The sequence below is a fragment of the Mustela nivalis genome (assembly GCF_964662115.1).
Source record: "Mustela nivalis genome assembly, chromosome: 3".
NCBI classification, from domain to species: Eukaryota; Metazoa; Chordata; class Mammalia; order Carnivora; family Mustelidae; genus Mustela; species Mustela nivalis.
In genome coordinates this window covers 97,561,932-97,585,448 of record NC_139022.1, presented here as the reverse complement: position 1 = coordinate 97,585,448, position 23,517 = coordinate 97,561,932, and the positions used below count along the sequence as shown (strand labels likewise).

Genomic DNA, 23,517 nt, shown 5'->3' with positions numbered 1-23,517 from the left:
ATTTCTGTCACTTCTTCGGATTCTGTGGTTTGACTGGGCTCAGCTGGCCAATTCTCTTAGGATATATCATGAAGTTTACGGTGAACACTCATATGTCAGTTAGATGTTATTTTAGGAATGAAGGACATATTACATCAGTTGTGAGGAACATGGCCGACAGCCCTCCATTTTCAGTCTTATTCAGGGAATGCCTCTGAGGGTCACCTCACCCAAGGTCTCAGACTCTTCCCAGAGTGGCCCATATCCAATGACTGAATTGTATGTGAACATTTAGTCCAATACTTTCATCCCAACTCAGGATACATATAAGGGATTATACCATGCTCAGGACTCCCTTAAAGAGTCAGTTGAGACTTCTGATGAGATTGCTCAGAGTTTGATTTCTCCTTTTGTCAATCCTTCTTCCTTCACTGTCCTTCCCTTCAACAGGTATTCATCTTCCAAGCACTCCCTAATGGACCTCCTCTCTCCCAGAATCTGCTTCCTAAGGAACTCAGACTACAATACAGTCGTTCTCAGACAATGGCTGAGGCCATCTAACATCTCAGACAATGGCTGAGGTCATCTAACAGATTGACTGTATGATGGCTCACTCACAAGGCTAGCATTTGATGATATCAAACAGGACTATCAGTTGGAATGTCTACATATAATCCCTCCATGTGGTCTGGGCTTCTCTCAACATGGTAGCTTGGTTCGAAGAGGGACCATTCCAAACAAAAGTGTTGAAGAGACCTGGGCATATTATCACTTCTCAGAACATCACTTCTTTCAGTCAAGCAAGAAACAAAAATTCCAAATGAGGACTGATAGATTCCCCTCTTAATATGAGGAGAAACACTTCCCTACAAAGGGGCAAGAAAGGGATAGAGGCTCTCTTTGTAGACTTTCTACCACATTTTCTCCTATCTCTACTCCATTAGAACTGCTCCTGTCTTAATCACCAAGGATCTCTATATTGTAAATCCCATGATTTATTCCATTATAATCTCACTTGACAGCAGTATCTCTCACTTCTTTGATGATCTCATAATATCTATTAACTGATGGCTTCACAATTTATACTCCCACTCTGTCCTGTCTTGCAAACTATGACTCCTATTTTCAGCTATCTTCTTATCATCTCAAACTAATGTGTCAGAACTGAATTCTTGATCTTCCACTGAAATCCTACTCTTCCCACAACCACTTCTTCATTCATTGTTAACACCCTTCTTACAGTTGCTGAGAGCAAATAACTTAGAATCATCCCTAAGTCTTGTCTTTTTTATAGTATCTAATTCAATAGAAAATCTTCTTAGCTCAACTTTCAAAACATAGCTCAAATCTACTTTGTGCCTCTTCTTGCTACTACCCTATTCTGAGAAGCTATCTTTTCACATCAAGCTATCTTGATCACGTCAACAGCCTCCTAACTAGACCCTCTATTTCAACTCTTGTCCCCCTATAGTCCATTCACAGCTCAACAGCTAGATGGTTCCTTTTGTTGTTGTTGTTTTTGTTGTTGTTGTTGTTGTTATTGTTGTTATTTTTATTTATCCTAGAGATAGAGAGCAGAGGAGGAGGGAAAGGGACAAGCTGACTTTGCACTGAGATCAAGCCACATGCAGGGCTCCATTCCATGACTCTGGAGATCATGACCCCAGCCAAAATCAAGAGTCAGAGGCTCAACCCAATGAGCCATGCAGGTGCCCCGAGGTGGTTCCTTTTAAAGCAAGTCAGATCATGACATTTCTCAGCTAAAAAATCAGCAATGGCTCCCCCTCTCATTCCACGTGATAGTCAAGCCTTTTCAAGTACTCAGAAGACTTACAGAACCTGGTTCTATTATGTCTCTGACCCAGTCTTGCTTTTTTGATCCTTCTCTCAAACCACTTTGGCTTCACTGCTGTTCTTTGAATGTGCCATTCTTGCTCATGCCTTAGAGTCATTGCATCGGCCATGTGCTCTGTTGGAGGGCTTTTTGTGATGATGATCTGATTGATAACTCCCTCGTTTACTTGAAGGTTTTATTCACATGTTGTCTTCCTAATGAGTCCTATATTAAACATCTAATTTAAAATTGAAATCATCGAGGTGCCTAGGTGGCTCAGAGGGTAACGCCTCTATCTTCAGCTCAGGTCATGATCCCTGGGTCCTGGGATGGAGCCCTGCATTGCGCTCCCTGCTCAGTGGGGAGCCTGCTTTCCCCTCTCTCTCTGCCTACTTGTGATCTCTCTCTGTGTATCAAATAAATAAATAAAATCTAAAAAAAATAAAAATTGAAGAAAATAAAATTGAAATCATCTATTTCAACTTATAACCATTCAATTCTCCCTTTCCTCTGCTTTTTCTTTTTATTCCTCAGCAATTATCACCTTCTAAACAATATAATTCACTTATTTATTGTGTTAATGTCTATCCTTTCCCACTAGGATATGGATCTTTATTTTGTTTATTGCTATTTTCCAAATGGTTAGAACAATGCCTGACACATAATAGGCACTGAAATATTTGTAGAATGAATGAATGAAACCAGTACTTTCCCATCAGTCCATGGACTTCACCCAGCTGAGAGTTTAGATTAGAACAGTACTTGTGACTCAATTAAGGTCAATGAGAAGAAAATCTTTTCCAAGTAATTTTGGAAGTAGCTCACTTTTCTGAGACAGCTGCTAAAAAATAATCTTTTCTCATCTTCTGAATCATATGACATGAGGATATGAAATCTGGAACTGCTGCAGCCACCCTGTCATGAGGGTAACTTCTTCAGAATAAGGTGTCAACTTGGAAGGTAGAGTAGAGTGATGGAAAGATGGCTTCTTGATGACAACACTGAATCAAACCAATTCTGAAGCCTTTGCTAACTCTGAATATTCTATTTATAACAGGCAATAGAGCTTCCTTAGTTAAGTCAATTTGAATTGCATTTTGATTACCTAAAATATAGAATACTCTCTGAGACATGCTTTCAGCAAGATCTTAATTCCATAGTACAGAGATACTTCAAGGGTTTTCAAAGATGATCTCTTCAAAAGTCTTAACATTCGTTTTCTGAGTTCTCCAAAATGTTCTCTATTGTCATAAACTGATTCAAACATATCCCATCCATCAAATTTTCTTGGCTCATGAATGTTTTTGTAAAGAGCAAATCTTTTAATTTTTTATTTACCATTTACTTATTCATCAAATAATATCTATTCCTATGTTCTGATAACTGATCCTAGCAAAAAGCCTTATATATGTCCACTGCTGAGTTGTGATTATTTGAATCTATTTCTGCTCCAAGTATCAATAAATGGTATGGACTCTTATTACTTCTCTGACCTTATTGCTTACAACTCTCTCCCCCTTGCTCAGTCTATTCTAGCCATGCTAGTCTCCTTGCTGTACTTCCAAAGCACAAGCACTCTGCTATCTCTGGACCTTTGAACTGGACATGAGTCTGAAGCACTCTTTTTGTAGTTGTATTCCTGGTTTCCACACTCTTTTGAATTCAAGCCTTTCAAATGTAACTATAATGGTTAATTTTTAAAAAATTTTTAATTTTTAATTAACATATAATGTATTATTAGCCCCTGGGATACAGGTCTGTGAATCACCAGGTTTACACACTTCACAGCATTCACCATAGCACATACCTTCCCAATGTCCATAACCCAACCACCCTCTCCTTCTCCCCCTCCCCCAGCAACCCTCAGTTTGTTTTGTGAGATTAAGAGTCTCTTAGGTCTTGTCTCCCTCCCAATCCCATCTTGTTTCATTTTTTCCTTCCCTACTCCCCAAACCCCCCACTTTGCCTCTCAACTTCTTCATATCAGGGAGATCATATGATAATTGTCTTTCTCTGATTTTGCTCAACATAATACCTTCTAGTTCCATCCACATCATCATAAAAGGCAAGATTTCATTTATTTTGATGGCTGCATAGTATTCCATTGTATGTATATACCACATCTTCTTTATCCATTCCTCTGTTGATGGACATCTAGGTTCTTTCCATGGTTTGGCTGTTGTGGACATTGCTGCTATAAACATTCGGGTGCACATGTCCCTTCGGATTACTACATTTTTATCTTTTTTTAAAATATTTTATTTATTTGTTTGACAGGGAGAGATCACAAGTAGGTAGAAAGGCAGGCAGAGAGAGAGGTGGAAGCAGGCTCCCTGCTGAGCAGAGAGCCCAACACGGGGCTCCATCCCAGGACCCTGGGATCATGATCTGAGCCTAAGGCAGAGGTTTTAACCCACTGAGCTGCCGAGGCGCCCCACTACACTTGTATCTTTAGGGTAAATAACCAGTAGTGCGATTGCTGGATTGTAGGGTGGCTCTATTTTCAACTTTTTGAGGAAACTCCATGCTGTTTCCAGAGTGGCTGCACCAGCTTGCATTCCCATCAGCAGTGTAGGAGGGTTCCCCTTTCTCCACATCCTTGCCAGCATCTGTCATTTCCTGACTTATTAATTTTAGCCATTCTGACTGGTGTAAGGTCATATCTTATTGTGGTTTTAATTTGTATTTCCCTGATGCTGAGTGATGTGGAGTACTTTTTCATGTGTCTGTTGGTCATCTGGATGTCTTCTTTGCAGAAATGTCTGTTCATGTCCTCTGCCCATTTCTTGATTGGATTATTTGTTCTTTGGGTGTTGAGTTTGATAAGTTCTTTATAGATTTGGGTACTATTTCTCGGTTCTCTATTCTGTTCCACTGATCTGTGTGTCTGTTTTTGTGCCAGTACCATACTGTCCTGATAATGACAGTTTTGTAACAGAGCTTGAAGTCTGGAATTATGATGCCACCAACTTTGGCTTTCTTTTTCAACATTCCTCTATTTGAGGTCTTTTCTGGTTCCATATAAATTTTAGGATTATTTGTTTCATTTCTTTGAAAAAAATGGATGGGATTTTGATACGGATTGCATTAAATGTGTAGATTGCTTTAGGTAGCAGACATTTTCACAATATTTGTTCTTCCAATCCATGAGCATGGAACATTTTTCCATTTCTTTGTGTCTTCCTCAATTTCTTTCAGGAGTATTTTATAGTTTTCTGAGTACAGATTCTTTGCCTCTTTGGTTAGGTTTATTCCTAGGTATCTTATAGTTTGGGGTGCAATTGTAAATGGGATTGACTCCTTAATTTCTCTTTCTTCTGTCTTGTTGTTGGTGTATAGAAATGCAACTGATTACTGTGTATTGATTTTATATCCTGACACTTTACTGAATTCTTGTACAAGTTGTAATGGTTAATTTTACATGTCCACTTGACTGGGATAAGAGATGCCTAAAGAGTGGATAATGCATTATTTCTGGCAGTGTCTGTGAGCATGTTTCTGGCAGAGACTAGCCTTTGAATCAGTATACCCAATAAACATTAGAGGGCAAAATCCAAATCTGAAGGGCCTGGATAGAACAAAGAGGTAGAGGAAAAGTAAATTTGACCAAGAGCAAGACCTTCTCTTGCCCTTGGACATCAACAACTCCTGGCTCTTGAGCCTTTGGACTTAGATCAGGACTCACCACTGATTTCCCTGGTTTTAAGGTCTTCAAGCTTGGATGGGAACTACAGCACCAGCTTTGTTGGACCTCTAGCTTGCACATGGAAGATTGTGGGTCTTTTCCACCTCCATAATGGTGCAAACCAACCTCTCATAATGTGTCTTTCTATCTCTACATATATTTATGTATGTATGTATGCATCCATCTATCTATTTATCTATCTATCTATCTTTTCTTTGTTCTGTTTCCCTGGTATGTCCTAACTAATCCAACTTCTCAGTGAGGTCTTCTCTGACCTTCCCATTTAAAATTATACCCTTTCCACTTCACTCTCTATCCCCATTCCTGTCTTTATTTTACTCCACAGTACTAAGAGCCTGTCTCATGTAATTTTAATATATATACTAATTTTATATCTGTCTCCCTCAGGACCTAATGATCTTGCCTGATTTTTTTTTAATTAATATAACCCCAGTGACTTAAAAAGTGCCAGATACATGTGTAGCAACCCAGTACATGTTTGTTGAATTCATCAGTGATGAAGGAGTAAGTTTACACAAGAGAGTATAGATAGAATTAACTACCTTTCCAGTGAAATCACCCTGACTGTCTTTTATATTAATGTTCTACATGGTACATTATCACATGTGGTGATTCTCAGTAAATATTTCACAATGTTGAAGAACTGTTGAGTATCTTCTTGCAAATAAAAGGTCACATACAAAAAAACATGAAAATGTGTGCATTTCATATTGCACATTTTATATGAACCACAAGGAGGAACAGAGTCACAGACCACCAGTGATGTCCTTGTGTGGATTTAGAAGTTTACTGGGAGCTAATCTGGGTCTCCTACATGTTCTCAGCTCTCAGAAGTCACCTCGTTCCCTTGAGATTAGAGCTGTATTTCCTGAAGAAGCCGATCCCCCCATTTACATCTTTATTCTGACATGGTGTTCAGTAGCCATGAAATACTTCTACAGGCTAATTATACCTTGCAATATAGTGCATGTCCCAAACTTAAACTTGACTCAACTCTGGGTATGTATGTGAATTCTCCAAGTCAACAAAGAAAATAACAGAAACATCATACTTCCTAATTAACTGAACATATGACCTAACAAAGAAAGAAACCATGGTTTGGAGGAGGGTTCTAAATTGTTTCTTGCAGAGCTGGATAACATAACCTCTACATTTTAAATTTTCTTTTTTTCCCATCTGGAAAAACCTAATTCTGGGAAAATGCCTTGTATATTTACAGATGAAATGGCATCCTGAATGGAAATGTGAGTACAACCTGAGATCAGAAAAGAAATATCTGCACTATAAACTGATGATAAGCACACATGGAATGTAGATAATAAGATGGTTGGAAAACAGGTCTTTTGCTTCTCCCTGAATCTCCCTTTGGTTCCCAAAGAGTGAACCACAGATGGATACCTGGGAGCCCAGGGTGTTTCACTACTCTTATACGGTTCTATCCAGGGCCCAATCTTTGCTTTATCAGGTTTCATGGTCAAGGCCATGGTCAGGGTGACCATCATGCTTGCTCTATCCTGGGAGAATGAAGCTAGTTCCTTTAGAGAACTTCTTGACAACAGAACCAAAGTATGTGGCATACAAGGCAAACATAACTTTCTAGGACTAATACTGAAGGTCTCTCAGAAGTATTAGCAATAATTTTTAAAAATAAGAAGCCAAGGGGTGCCTGAGTGGCTCAGTGAGTTAAAGCCTCTGCCTTTGGCTCGGGTCATGATCTCCGGGTCCTGGGACTGAGACCCACATTGGACTCTCTGCTCAGCAGGGAGCCTGCTTCCTCCTCTCTCTCTCTGCCTGCCTCTCTGCCTACTTGTGATCTCGGTCAAATAAATAAATAAAATTTTAAAAAATAATAAAATAAAATAATAAGCCAAAAGACTTTGCCCTAGTGATGAACAGAAGAAAGAATGAATGGATATGGAGGTACAATGAAGTATCTTGCCAAGACAGACTGACACAAGGCACTTAAGTTTTGGTGGTATAGTAAAGTTGTTTAGGTATAAACAGGAGTTAGATCTAACAAGGTGGGCACTCAAAAAAAAAAAAGGGGGGGAAATGAACAGATTTGTTGATCAGTGAGTGAACCAATGATCTGTATTCAAATCCCAATTTAGCAGATGTTTGATTTGTGCCCAGTTTTTAATCTGTTCTACCCTCTACTTCCTTCAGCTACAAAATGGTAGTAAGTAGGATCACATACAAAAATGTACATAAAGTGCTTACAACAGCACAAGGAAAGAGCAATTGTTCAATAAATAGGGTCTATTTTTTTACTATTCTACTTACAGCTTCAAGGTAAGCAAAATGCTGAAGGATGAAGGAAGGTGCACACAAAATAAGAGAGTTGGAAGAAGTCCAAGGGTGATGATGGTGGTTTCCACTCTTCCATCAGAGTGGTGCTTTCCACTCTGACATGCTTATTTGCACATCTGCCAAAGGATCTGGAGACCTTCCTTCTAGCTAAATAGATGGCTAGTTCTACCTAGTACACAGAATTATATAATTGTTTATCTAGGTGGTCACATGGACTGCATAGAGACACCTGAAGACACTCCTGCACCACAGTTCCCTTTATATATTTGATGTATTAACAATCTGCACAAGATTTTACTGATTGCTGCTTCTCTAAAAATGGTGCCAACATATTGACTTGAGTAGATCATAAAAATATGTCATAATTTGTTTATTCATTTATCTTCCAGGTACCAAATATCTAACAAAGGAATCAGCAAAGATTTAATCACAGGCCTCATAAAGCTGACATTTGCACGGGTAAGACACAAATGAAAGAACCCAACATACAATAAGTCACTGCAAGTGTAAGTAGTGTTGAAGATAAGGCTTTCAGTGGTAGGGATTTGTGAGTATTAAATTTATATGAAATATTTTGGGGAGCAAAATGGCCTCACCAGATGTAGGAATGATTGGGTAAGTAAACTTGAATCTGTTCTCCCAAAGGACCCACAGATGACTTTTTTGTTTGTTTTTTGCAAGAACCTTAGTAAAATGCATTTCAACATTGAATCTAAAATAGTCAATTTTTTTAAAATTTTTTTAAAAATTTCTTAAAAAAGAAAGAAAATCTCTGCTGTGCAGAGCAATGGAAATGGCAAGACAAATAGGTCTGTGGAAATAGAACATCTTTCTTCATTTTTCTGAACTTGGGAGCAATTTTGAATGGAATTATTAGCTTGTGGGGAACTGACTGGAATGTGTGGTTTGGTTGTTTATTTCCTTACTTCCTTGATTTTAGGTGATTTTGTGGTAAGGATGGAGTCTTTTCTATGGTTTTGAAACCGAACTAAATAAGAGTTCATCTACACAATGTGCAGTGTGCCAATAAAAACTAATATCAAGCTTTTACAGTGAAGAAAGAGAGGCTGTTTATTGGTGTGGCATTTCCCCAGAAGAACAGGGAGCTCACACTCAGAAGCCCAAACTCCCTGAAGGCTTACAGGCAGGGGTTTTTTAAGGGTGAAAACTCAGGGTAAGGTCTCCAGGTCTCAGATCATGCTGATTGGCTAGGGATTAGGTCAGCCATAATGTTTCCTTTCTTGATCATGTCCCTTCTGGCAACTTCCCATCTGGTTTTGGGGTGACTGTAGTGAGGAGGTCGTTCTGCTGCAGGCACCTGGAATGTAAAACATTCTCAGCAGATGGCATCAGTGGTGCCATGTCCAGCAGAAGTACAAAGGCAGAAAGAAGTTCTACATCCTATCACTATTACAAGCTGCAAATAGTTACTATTTTCTCTTGCAAACAACATGTTGTGTTTGTTATCTCAAGCAGAAAACCATCCCACAGACTTCTGAGGAGGCAACTTTGTTATATCCTGGGATAATTTTGCAGGTTTCTTGAACATAATAACTAAGGGCCCTGCGACTCTAGGAGCCCTGCTTCTCAATGGGGAGGTCTGCAGTACTTGCATTTCTCGGTTCACTTCCATCTGTGAGCAAGAATGGAGACTGAAAGTTTGTGATTCTGGGAGGAGAGAACAAGTACCATCTTGCACCAAGTTGGGACTAACACCAAATCCAAACTTTATCAAGGATCCTCTTAAAACTTCTTCCTGAGGGTGCCTGGGTGGCTCAGTGTCCATCTTCGGCTTGGCTCATGATTCTAGGGTCCTTGGATTCAGCCCCCAATCAGGCTCCCTGCTTATCAGGGAGGCTGCTTCTCTCTTTGCCTGCTGCTCCCCCAGCTTGTGTTCTCTCTCTCTCTCTCTCTCTCTCTCTCTCTCTCTGTCAACTAAATTAATAAAAATCTTGAAAAAACCCAAAAACTTCTTCCTGAAGTATAACAGGACACAAATCCTAAGTGTACAATTCACAGAATTAAGTAAGCATACCTGTGCAATCACTTCCTAGGGAAAGAACTAGAATATGGCTACAAATTCTGCTCATGTCCCCTCCCATTCACTATTCCTGCCTCTCCAAGATCATTACTACCCTGACACATAACACTATACCTTCACCTCACTGTACAGTATTCAACTCTGTATAGTCCTTATATAGCCTTAATTCTATATATTCATTGTATATAAATGAATCCACTGGTATCTAATCCTTTGTGTCTGGCTTTATTTCTCTCAGTCCTATTTTGGTAAGACTTGCCCATGTTTTTACATATATTTGGAGTTCATTTTTTATTATTATTGCTATGTGGTATTCCATGGCATGAATTTATTTATTTATCTATTTTTTAAAAAGATTTTGTTTATTTATTTGACAGACAGAGATCACAAGTAGGCAGAGAGGCAGGCAGAGAGAGAGGAGGAAGAAGGCTCCCCACTGAGCAGAGAACCCAATGTGGGGCTCAATCCCAGGACCCTGAGATCATGACCTGAGCTGAAGGCAGAGGCTTAACCCACTGAGCCACCCAGGCGCCCCCATGGCATGAATTTACTTATCTGTTCTACTGTTGATGGGCACTGGAGTTACAGCCATTTGAAGGTATCAAGAAAAATGCTGGGATAAACACCGTTCTGAAGATTTTTAGTGAGAAAATGTATGTATTTCTACTGAGCACACATGTAGGAGTGAAATAATGCTAAATATCTAGGAGTAGATAATGCTAAACAGTTTCCAAAGGGGCTGCTCCCATTTTCAGTCCTCCTGGCAATACATAAGAATTCTATTTGAATTCAAGAATGATCAATCTTTTTAATTTTAGCCATGTTGGCAGGAAATAGCCTCATTTTAATAATGTTTCTTTAGGCATTTTTGCTCTGTCAGCTAATTTTACTTTCATTTATAATAGTTGTATATAAATGTCACTTCATCATAAATCATCCCATAAAATGACATACTCTACAAGCTTTAGTCTTCACCAGTTCCTGACTTTAGTACATTATCTTCCACATAGAGTAGTAGTAATAGTAATAATAATAATAGATAAATTTTGCTGAAGGCTTACGAGATTCCAGATACTCTATTGATTTATCTTAACATCATTTAATTAATTCATCCCTCATAACACCCCTCAGAGATAGGTTCTAGAATTATCCTCTTTCTAAAAGATTAGGAATTGAGGCCCAGAGAAATATACTGATTTGCCCGAAGTCACACGGTTAGTAACTGGTGACAATTGGTTTAATTCATAAGCAGTCCAACCTCAGAGCCAGTGTGTAAAAACAGTTCATGTTACCATGCATTAACACATAGCAGAAAATCCAGCATCCTACCATTATCCCTAGAGTCTGGGAGGCTTCCAATGTTATCCTTTCATTTTCCCCCATATTGCTGACTTTGGATAAGAAATTACTGTCACTCTTATTTATTTGTCCTATTCTCCCAAAGGCTGGGTGTGACTTGCAACATTTATTTCCTCAATTTCCTTAGAATATCCCAATTTAAGGGAATGCATGATATCAGCTGAAAACAATTACATCACATCGTAACAAAGCAAATTATATAAAACCTCATGTACGGTTTTCATGTTCTTAAAATCCTCCTGCCTGGCAGCCTACTGAACAATTTGCCACCAGCCAGCTTCTCTATAGCTCTTCTCACTGATGCCATTTTCTTATTCCATTTCATTTTCTCTTTGTTATTTTCCTTTCGTCTCTCCTAGGTATAAATTCAGCCCAAAAATGTACATTGTAGAGCCTCTTGGATTGCTCTAGAAAACTATCTCGCTCTGTTATGCAGAACTCTTGAGTTCTTCTGACCTGATTGTTTGGCCTTTCATTAACTCTCGTGGGGTCTCCGTTTTCTCAACTAAAATGGTTGACCGCAATGTTTTGCACTACAGCCTTTTCTATCAACCCGATCAAATTCTTAGCCATGACCTCTTCATCCCGGTCTCTCTTTGGGTGGAAGAAAACTTGTGCCTGTTAGGGGAAAGAGCTGCTGTGACAAACCCACGTCAAAATGCATCATGGCTCCCATACAAGCGAAGTTTCTTTCTTGCCCACATAAAACCCATACGAAGTGTTCTGGGTTGGTGAGCTTCTCTCACCCATGGGGTGATGCAGGTGCCTTGGTTCCTTCCATTCCATGGCTCCGCTTCCTTCAACACATAGCTTCTCAGATTTCTGTCCTTTTTTTCCACACCAAGTTGGGAAGGAGAACGAGAGTGGAGGACCAGAGCTAGGAGCTGTGTATGAAGCACCTCTGACCACTAGGCAGTCTGGGACCCATGTTGTGGCTGTGGGCCCCAGAAGAAAAGTGGATGGGTCTGGTGACAGGCCGGTATAGTCTCTGTGCCTGACCAGTATGGAACTTTGTTGTCTCCTGTTATGAATTGTGCCGTCTCTCTGATGCTTCTTACACCAAAATGATTGCAACAAAAACAGTTTCTGTCATTCTGGCATGTTTGTACATGTGTCTAATTAGACACAAAACAGGGAATGCACCTATGATACGGGTTTTGAGTGGCTTCAGATACAATGAGACCAGGAAAGGAAGACAAGCAAGAGGCCAAGGATCAGGGACAGGAAAATAAGGAAAAGAGAAACAGTCTACTGGCATCACCCAGGGTACTTCTTTGCCATGATCATGTCTTTTATTTATAAATCCTCTATGTTCAAAGTACTCAACAAGAATGGGTACTTGATGATTGCTTCCTGTAAGAGAGAAATCAGGAAGGATGTGATTTCACAAATGAGGGAAATGGGAATTTCAAAGAGGCCATAGTCACCAAATAAGGAATTCTGGGCAAGAATGTAGACTTCCTTGTTCATTTCATGTAATTGCTAAGCACCGTGTCTGTGTGTCTGTGTGTGGGGGCAGTGGCATGTTACGCGTGATCCACCCCATCCCAATTTCCCCTCAATTGCTTAAACCCACCTCCATGCTCTTTGCCAGAGAAGTTGGTTGCCCTGGTCCAAAACTGACGTTTTCCCTTCATCTTTCAAAACTATTTTTATTTGGAACATGCTGGAAAACTGGCAAATTGTGTTCCAATTAAATTACTCTTTTTGTCTTTAAGTGGTTGAAAACCTTTCAGTCTTTCTCACTCCCATTTCTACTCTCAGGCAGTGAGTTCTTTGGTTTGTCGACAGATCTTTACAGAGATTTATCTATAGTTGTTCATTCTTCCTCAGATTATGAGGCAGGGACAGGAAGCAGACGCACATGGGGAGGGATAGGTTTTTGACTTTTGGATACTGAGATTTTTCCCCCTCATTAAATTTTTGACTATTTATAATGGTAGGGAAAACAAAGGGATAATTTGATCATTTTTTTAGGTAAACTCACAACTAAAGTTCAAGAATTGCATGTTTTACCCACTGAGCCAGCCAGAGACCCCACAAAGGGATGAGAGAAGTAAGGTTTGAAGTTTGAAGATTTTAAACAACATGTTGATAAGAACAAATATTACCGATGATACTGATATAATAGAGACAGGTATTTCTTTACCCATATACACTCCTAAGTGGGAAATATTTCCCCATATTGAATAAAAATGGGAAAATCTCTGTGTGCTACCTTTGTGGAGAAGAAAGAAAAACTACCTTGGCATTAGAGCTTACTCTGCTAAGAAGTATTTATTTTTAAATTTTTATTTCAAAAGCAATTATCTGAAGAGCTAAAGATTGGTTGCAGAGAATCTTGGTTCTGGCACTCTGTGGTGGTGTGATACTGAGCAAGTTGCTTACTTTTCTGCGCCTTACTTTTCTCATCTGTAAAACAGAAATACTAATAACTACTACTACTAATAACAATAATAAATAACCTCTCAGATTATTTGGATGATTATATGAATTACTAAATGTAAAATGCTTAGCACAATAGGCTGGCACAAACTACCTGATCTACAAGGGGAAAAGTGATATCCTCACTGAGAATTTATCATCTTGTTGACCAGAACCCTTGCTCCTCAACATGCCCATACACACATATAACACACATAAGCTCCAGGAATGTTAGTGCTGGTTGTGTATTGTACCAAGCTTTTATCCCTGAACATACAAACATGTACATGCTCACATACATATATGACATATTTATATGCTTGATCTATCAGAAATTAAATTGAGGTCTAATAAGAATCCTGTCCTATGACTTGATTTTTTCCCCCACTTCATGGTTCTTGGGCTTTATTCTAAGTCTATTATAAAGATCTATTAAACAATTTTTTCTTAGGAATTTATACATTCAGTGCAATCCCTCTTAAAATACCATCAGTATTTTTCACAGAGCTGGAACAAACAATCCTAAAATTTGTATGGAATCAGAAAAGACCCTGAATAGCTAAAGTAATGTTGAAAAGGAAGTCAAAGGTGGCATCACAACTCCGGACTTCAAGCTGTATAACAAAGCTGTGATCATCAAGACAGTACGGTACAGGCACAAAAACAGAGATATAGATCAGTGAAACAGAAAAAAGAACCCAGAAATGTGCTCTTGAGTTTATGGTCAACTAATCTTTGACAAAGCAGAAAAGAATATCCAATGGAAAAAAGACAGTCTCTTCAACAAATGGTGCTGGGAAAATTGGACAGCCACATACAGAAGAATGAAACTGGACCACTTTCTTACATAATACACAGAAATAAACTCAAAATGCATGAGAGACTTAAATGTGAGATAGGAATCCATCAAAATCCTAGAGAACACAGGCAGCAACCTCATCGACCTCAACCAAAGAAACTTCTTCATAGACACGTCTCCAAAGAAAAGGGAAACAAAAGCAAAAATGAACCATTGGGACTTCACGAAGATGAAAAGCTTTTGCACAGCAAAGAGACAGTCAACAAAACAAAAAGGAATAGGAGAAGGTATTTACAAATGTTTTATCAGATAAAGGGCTAGTATCCAAAATCTATAAACAATTTATCAAACTCAACACCCCCCACACACACAAAAAAAAATCCAGTCAAGAAGTGAATAGAAAGCATGAACAGACATTTCTCCAAAGAAGACATGCTAATGGCCAACAGACACATGAGAAAATGCTCAACTTGGCATCAGGAAAATACAAATCAAAACCACAATGAGATACCATCCTAGACTGGTCAGAATGGCTAAAACCAACAACTCAGAAATAAACAGATGTCTGTGAGAATGCAGATATCTCTGTGGATATAAGGGGAACCCTCTTACACTGTTGGTGGGAATGCAAACTGGAGCAGCCACTCTAGAAAACAGTATGGAGTTTCTTCAGAAAGTTAAAAATAAAGCTACCCTATGATCCAGCAATTAAACTATTAGGTATTTATCCAAAGGATAAAAACATAGTTATTTGAAGGGGCAGATGCACCTCAATGTTTATAGCAGTACTGTCCACAATAGCCAACGTATCGAAAGAGCCCAGATGTCCACCAACAGACGAATGGATAAAGAAGATTGGTACACACACACACACACACACACACACACACACAGAGGAATACTACTCAGCCATCAAAAATAATGAAATCTTGCCATTTGCAAAGACATGGATGTATGTAGAGGGTATTATGCTATGTGAAATAAGTCAGTCAGAGAAAGACAAATATCATATGATTTCACTCATATGGGAATTTAAAAAACAAAACAGATGAACACGGGGAAGGGAAGGAAAATAAAATAAGATGAAAATACAAAGGGAGGCGAACCATAAGAGACTCTTAACTCTAAGAAACAAACTGAGGGTTGCTGGAGGGGAGGTGGGGGAATTGGGTAACTGGGTGATGGGCATTAAGTAGAGCACTCAATATAATAAACACTGGGTGTCATGTGCAACTGATGAATCACTAAATTCTACCCCAGCAACTAATAATGCAGTATATGTTAACCAAATTGAATTCAAATGGTTGATTTTTTTTTTCCTTTGTATTGTATGAATGTGCCGTTTACTTAACTAGTCTTCTACTGAAGGACACTTGGGGTTTTTTTCTTTAAATTTTCATTTTACCAATCAAAATAATGAAAGTCCATAGTAAAAATAAATCTACCTTTGAAATATTCAAGGAAATGTAATGAAGCAGGAGTCATAGATTCCAAACTTGATAAAGATCATGTGTTGTCATTTTAAGAGGCTCTGCTACAACATGACTTGTTCAAGGTCGCACACCTACTAAATGCTGAAATGAGTCAAACCCAAGTCCCCTGGCTTTCAGTAGGTGTCTTTGGTAGAAGTGAGGTATTGGTAAAGGCCCTGGGCTTGGAAGAATTTGATTTTGATCTTAAAAACTGGGGGTCGGAGATAATGAGTGAGTCACCCAGGACCTTATAGCTGGTAAGTAACAGATGATACCTTCTCCCTGACTAAACCCTTGCCAGGCAACTCTGAGTCTTCATCAGAACTAGACTTCAATTTTAATCTAGAAATACTTGAACAAAACACTAACATAGTTTCTGGTAGCTCAAGGCTGTATCCTTGGGATGACCCCTACCTCTTTAAAGTGGCTGTCTGAGAAAACTTAAGGTTGCCAAAAGAATTTAGTGGTTCCTGCCAGCACCTGAAGACAGGGCCTGGTCTCCCAGCCTCTGTGGGAGGGAAGGGGCATAACTTCCCAAAGGGTAGTTAAAGAACCAGATGGATTCCACATGGACCAACTCTACTGAGCCCCTGCTCAGCCCTCTCCCTACTCCCTTATTCTCCTTTTAAAACACCCAGTCACTCCTGTACCAATCAAAGTTGAGTTCACTCCATGCTGAACTCCTCTCCTACTCCAATAGGGTATTATGATGAAAATCTGTTTTACGGCTCTCTGGTTTCTGGTTTCATTTCTCTTTGACACAAAACAAGGCTCCTCTAGAACCCAGATAACCTTTTCTAATCTTGAGCTTTGCAATGAATCCTAGGATTCTGTTTTGTGGGGGTGGGGGTGGGGTACCAAAAGCAATCTGGAACACTGCTGTGTTGCTGAGTCCAGTAGCTCTGTCTGCTGGGAAGTTCTGCTCTCTTTTTTCTTTTTCCTTTCTGAAACGTAAATGTTTAATCCTGGGACTGATAGTTTCTATTCCTCTTGGCAGCAAAAAGAGAAGGGATTATGGGTAGCTTTTAGTGAGCTCACTGTGACCCCATCGGTCTGCCAGGTTTCCTGGACTTCCCACAACAGTTCAATCTTGGAATTTAACAATAGGCAGCTTTTTACCAAATGTATGTATTCATAGATGCTCATTAGGCCTTTATATTATTACTATTTTATTATTATTATTATTATTATTATTAATAATTTTTTTTTAAAGTAGGCTCCATTGGAGCCCAGCATGAACCAAACTCATGACCCTGAGAGCAATACCTGAGCTGGGATCAAGAGTCAGACACTTAACTGAATGAGCCACTGAGGTGCCCCAAGACCTTTTTAAAAACATAGATGGAGGGGCGCCTGGGTGGCTCAGTGGGTTAGGCCTCTGCCTTTGGCTCAGGTCACGATCTCAGGGTCCTGGGATCGAGCCCCACATCCCGCTCTCTGCTCCGCAGGGAGCCAGCTTCCTCCTGTTTCTCTGCCTACTTATGATCTCCGTCTGTCAAATACATAAATAAAATCTTTAAAAAACAAAAAACAAAAAACAATAATTCCCTATTCCCTTCCCCCGCCCAGTCCAGGTGACCACCATTCTACTTTTTCTCTAAGAATCTGCCTCTTCTACATAGATCATATAAGTGGATTCACACAGTATTTGTTCTCTTTGTGACTGGCTTATTTCACTTAGCATACTGTCTTCAAGGTTCATTCATGTTAGGGCATGTATCAGAATTTGTCCATTTTTAAGGTTGGATTATACTCCATTGTAGATCTAGACCACATTTTGTTTATCCATTCATCTGTCAATAGATATTTGAGTTGCTTCCATCTTTTGGTTACTGTGAATAGTGCTGCTATGAATAGAGGTGTTCACATATCTCTTTGAGGCCTGCTTTCTTTTTTTAAACTTATTTTTATTTTTTTTAAAGACTTTATTTATTTGATAGAAAGTAAGAGAGAAAGCATGAGCAGGGGAGGGGCGGAGGGAAAGGGAGAAGAAAGCTCCCCACTGAGCAGGGAGTCTTATGCAGGGCTCAATTCTAGGACCCTGGGATCATGACCTGACTTGAAGGCAGAGGCTTAACCCACTGAGCCACCCAGGCGCCCCTCCATCTATGTTTTTATTAAGGTCTCGGGGCATCTCAGTGGCTCATTCAGTTAAGTAATCCTGCTTTCAATTCTTTGGTGCAGTTAGCCAGAAATGGAATTGTTGGAATATATGCTAATTCTATCTTAATTGTTTTGAGGAACTGCCATACTGTTTCTCACAGAGGTTGTACCATCTTACATTCCTACCAGTTTTTCTACATCTTTGCAAACAGTTGTTATATTTTGGGTTGGTTTTTTTGTTTGTTTGTTTGTTTGTTTTTCATAATAGCCATCTTAACAGTTGTGGAATACTATCTCATTATGGTTTTGATTTGCATTTCCCTAATGATTAGTGATGTTTTCAAGGGCTTATTAGCCATCTGCATATTTTCTCTGGAGAAATGTTTATTAAAGTCCCTTTACGGGGCACCTGGGTGGTTCAGTGGGTTAAGCCTCTGCCTTCAGCTCAGGTCTGGATCTCAGGGTCCTGGGATGGAGCCCCGCATCGGGCTCTCTGCTCAGCAGAAAGCCTGCTCCCCCCTTCCCCCACAGCCTGCCTCTCTGCCTACTTGTGATCTCTCTCTGTCAAATAAATAAATAAAATCTTAAAAAAAAGAAAGTCCCTTTACCCATATTTGGTATTCATTCATTTATTTGTTTCTTTTACCTGTATTTGAATTGTATTGTTTGTTTTTTGTTGTTGTTGAGTTGTAGGAATTTTTTATATATTCTAGGTATTAACACCTTATTGGATATGTGATTTGCAAATATTTGCTCCCACTCCATACATTGCCTTTTTACTCTGCTGATAGAATCCTTAATGAATAGATGTTTTAAATTTTGAAATTAAACATAGAATTGCCATTTGATCCAGTAATTCTGCTAATGGTATTTACCCAAAGAATATGAAAACACTAATTCAAAAAGACATATGTCCCCCTCAGGACTCTTGGGTGGCTCAGTCAGTTAAGCCTCTGCCTTTGGCTCAGGTCATGATCTCAGAGTTCTGGGATCAAATTCTGCATCAGGCTTTCTGCTCAGCAGGGAGCCTGTTTCTCTCTCTGCCTCTGCTTGCTTGTGCGTGCGCGCTCTCTCTCTCTCTGACAAATAAATAAATAAATAAAATCTTTTTAAAAAAAGACCTATGTACCCCTATATTTATTGCAGCATTATTTACAATAGCCAAATTACAGAAGCAGCCCAACTGTCCATCAATAGATGAATAGTTAAAGAAGATATGGTATATATATTATATACATATATAATATATATAAAACGGAATATTTTTTAGCCATAAAAATGAATGAGATCTTACCATTTCCAACAACATGGATAGAACTAGAGAGTATAATGTTCAGTGAAATAAGGCAGTCAGAGAAAGGCAAATCTTACATTATTTCACTCATATATGGAATTTAAGAAACAAAACAAATGAACAAGAAAACAAGAGACAAACCAAGAAACAGACTCTTAACTATAGAGAACAAACAGTCGGTTACCTGACGGGGGGTGGGGGGGGGTCTGGTGGATGGGTGAAAGAGGTGAAGGGGATTAAGAGTCCACGCATCATGATGAGCACTGAGTAACGTATGGAATTGTTGAATCACTATATTGTACATCTGAAACTAATATAACACAGTGTGTTAACTACGCCAGAATTAAAATAATCAAGCATTTTCGGGGCACCTGGGTGGCTCAGTCTGTTAAGCATCTGACTATGGCTCAGGTCATGATCTCAGAATCTTGGGATTGAGGCCCCCATGGGATTCTCTGTTCAGCAGGGAGGCTCTTCTCCCTTTGCCTCTACCCCTCCTCCTGCTCATGTTCTTTCTCTCTCTCAAATAAATAAATAAATAAATAACATCTTTTATATTTAGTGAGTGCACATGAGCAGGGGGATGGACAGAGGGAGAGGAAGGAGTGGGCTCCCTGTTCCCTATGCGATATAGGGCTTGATCCCAGGATCCTGGGATCATGACCTGAGCTGAAAGCAGACACTTAACCAACTGAGCCACCCAGGTGTCCAGTGAATAAAATCTTTTAAATAATAATAAAAATGTTTTAAATTATAATGTAGTCTAATTTATCTATTTTTTCTTTTATTTCCGATGGTTTTGGGGTCACCTCTGAGAAATCGTTGCCAGATACAACGTCACGAAGATTTTTGCCTGTGTTTTCAAGAGTTTTATAGTTGTAGCTCTTATGATCAGGTCTCTAATCCATTTTGATTTGATTTTTGTATATGGTACAGAGTAAGGATCCAACTTCTTTTTTTGCGTGTGGGTATTTGATTAACATCATTTGTTGAAAGCAAAGCAAGTTCTTAAGGGAAGAGTTAATGTTTTATTTTGGGTTTCTTTGAAGCAGAGCCTGTGACAAAAACTTATTGACAATTTATTTAGAAGGTGACTTCAGGAAGCAGGCATGAGGGAAAGGGGCAGATGACACAGAAAAGGATAACAGACTGAGCCACCCAGGTGCCTCAGTAAAAAGTTCTACTTCAGAGGCTGCTGCCATTATTAACAGATAACTGCCATTATTCAGTTTCATCAGGAATCTGAAAATCACCTGGAATATCTCCCCAAAAGACCCCTCTGAACAACAGGAAAATGAGACACTCTTACTTTCTGTCTCCACTGTCTGAGAGTTACCACTAGGTAGACGGGAGATAGTCCTCTGGCAGCTCTAAATGATGTGTGGGTAGCATAGCCTGCTGGACTTTGAAAAAGATCTTCTGTGTGGTTCTCACCCAGAGACACTGGCTAGCATGCCTTAGCTTGCAAAGACCTGTGCCCAATAGCTCACACGTTGCATGTGGGCCAGGAGTGGGATGTCAGCTACCAGAACTGTCTGCTATAATTAGTAACCAAGAAATAAACAAGGTCTGCCTCAACATCTACCAGAGGGCCTGCTGTAGGCCCAGGCTGATGTCTGCAGGGTAAGAGGCAAGACACCTACATTCTTCTATCGAGCATAAAAGATACACAAGGCTATGCTCAGGAAGTTAGGAAAGTGAACCCGACAGTTGGGTCATCTAGGATGGGCTTGGGGATAGTTTAGTCCTGACTGGTTGCAGGAGAGAGAGGAGGGGAAGTCTGGGATTCCATGTTGAGGGTAGACTTAAAGGTTGCCTCGGTTGTGCTCTGATGACAGCTGGGAACACAGGTAGAAACACCAAGGTGAGGCAAGAAAAGGTCTGACAAGGTAGGGTTTAACAGATACAGCCGCTGTGCAAATTCCTCACCTAAAAGAAAGGAAATGATCAGAGCTGTGTAGGAGATGCGTATGGGAGGGAGAGGAAATTTCTAGTGACAGGTAATAAAGGCTTCATGAGAAAGGTTGCATATAAATGGATCCTGAAAAATGATGTTCATTTATTCATTCAAAATATATTGATTGATATGCCTTCTGTGTGGCAGCCATTTTCCTAGGTGCTAGGGATTCTGTAACAAGCAAACAGAAATAGTCCCTCTCCGACTTGCACCCTAATAGAGAGACAGGGGCACTGAGTTATTGATTAATTTATCAATTAAATAAGCAAGATACTGCGAGAGAGCATTAAGTGCAATCAAGAAACCGAAACAGGACCATCGGATAGGGTGCTGAGATAGGATGGGGTAACTGCAGACAGGGGTGGTCAAGAAATTTTCTACAGAAAGAACATCTAAGCTGAGACCTAAATGATGTTGGGAAGGCGTCACCCCCAAAACAATCAAAAGTAATTCTTCCAGAATAAGAGAAAATGCAGAGCCCAAAACAGGGAAGAGCTCAGCATGTTTGGGAATAGAAACATCAGTGATTGAAGAGAGTAAGAGCCAAGGTATAGAAAGGGATGAAATGGAGTCAGATCGATGGGCCCAGGCCAGGTCACGCAGAACCCAGCAGGCAGCGTGAGGCCTTTGGACCACATCTATATGCTAGAAAAATTACAGGAGAATTTTAAGCCAGAGAATGTACTAATTTGGTTTCTGTTTCTTTCTTGCTTTCTTTAAGATTTTATTTACTCATTTGAGAGAGAGAGAGAATACAAGCAAGGAAAAAGGCAGGAAGAGAAGGAGAAGCAGACTCCCCGTTGAGCAGGGGACCTGATGTGGGACTCAATCCCAGGACCTTGGGATCATGACCTGAGCTGAAGGCAGACACTTAACCATCTGAGAGATTTCTATTTCTAGATTTTTTTTTGAAAGATTTTATTCATTTATTTGACAGACAGAGATCACAAGCAGGCAAAGAGGCAGGCAGAGATAGAGGATGAAGCAGGCTCCCTGCTGAGCAGAGAGCCCGATGCAGGGCTCGATCCCAGGACCCTGAGATCATGACCTGAGCTGAAGGCAGCAGCTTAACCCACTGAGCCACCCAGGCACCCCAAGATTTCTATTTCTAAAAGATCATTCTGACTGCCATGTGGAAAAGGGACCACACAGCCTAGGAGTAGCATCACTGTGCCCAGTTCAGGGACCCTTGTCGGGTCATCTAGGATGGGCTTGGGGATAGTTTAGTCCTGGCTGGTTGCAGGAGAGAGAGGAGGGGAAGTCTGGGATTCCATGTTGGGGGTAGACTTAAAGGTTGCCTCGGTTGTGCTCTGATGACAGCTGGGAACACAGGTAGAAACACCAAGGTGAGGCAAGAAAAGTTCTGACAAAGAAATGAGACCTCTTTCCTCATGAATGGCCAAAGGGGCTACTGACAAATAATGGTGAGGATGTGGCTTTGAAAAAGATCAAGAACTCTGAACACCAGGGGTGCCTGGGTGGCTCAGTGGGTTAAAGCCTCTGCCTTCAGTTCAAGTCATGATCCCGGAGTCCTAGGATCAAGCCTGCATCGGGCCTTTTGCTCAGCAGGGAGACTGCTTCCCCCTCTCTCTCTGCCTGCCTCTCTGCCTGCTTGTGATCTCTTTCTGTCGAATAAGTAAATAAATAAATCTTCAAGGAAAAATAAAAGAACTCTGAACACCAGGAAAGGAAATCAGACTTCATTCTGTAGGCAATGGGAAGTAACTGATGGGTTTTAAAAGAAAAGGGTGATGAGAACCAAGCTGTGCTTTTAGGTTTTGCCATTATTGGGTCAAATAGCACACAGAGATGACAACTCTGTGTGTGTGTGTGTGTGTGTGTGTGTGTGTGTGTGTGTGTGTGTGTGTGTTTGAGCAGGGAAAGTTAGAGCCATTTGGACCGTATAAAGCCCCAGACTTGTTGGAGGTTAATTTACTTCTCTGTTTATTGACGTTGCTATGGTGATGTAAAATGCTAGCCAAGAGGACAGAGAACAGTCCACTGTCTCTGTACTTAATAATCTGATTTTATGTAAGACATCGAGAAAGAATGCAATAACTCAGGCCCTTTGCAGCAAGCAGTAAGAGAAACCAGATGAGGCTGAGCTCACCTCCTTCCAGGCCACACCAATGCCTTTCCTCGGGTGCAGGGTTTCGGGCCCAGCTGTCCTGGCACCACTAGGCCTGGCATTTGGAGGAATTCATCCTGCATTCTGCCCCATCTCCCCATTGCTCTCTCC

At 40.1% G+C, this 23,517-nt stretch overlaps 1 protein-coding gene and 1 long non-coding RNA gene across 2 annotated transcripts in view; one reads left to right on the top strand and one right to left on the bottom strand.

Annotated features, from left to right (window-relative positions):
* Positions 1-23,517, top strand: part of LOC309862300 — a 173,045-nt gene that overhangs the window by 14,395 nt on the left and 135,133 nt on the right. The gene's annotated exons all lie outside the window — the stretch shown is intronic.
* Positions 9,075-23,517, bottom strand: part of LOC309861925 (uncharacterized protein) — a gene marked incomplete at its 3' end in the record, with an annotated part of 43,991 nt that continues 29,548 nt past the window's right edge. Inside the window, exon 5 of the mRNA XM_082725215.1 lies at positions 9,075-9,147. Coding sequence (XP_082581341.1) covers positions 9,075-9,147 — 73 coding nt within the window. The remainder of the gene's footprint in view (positions 9,148-23,517) is intronic.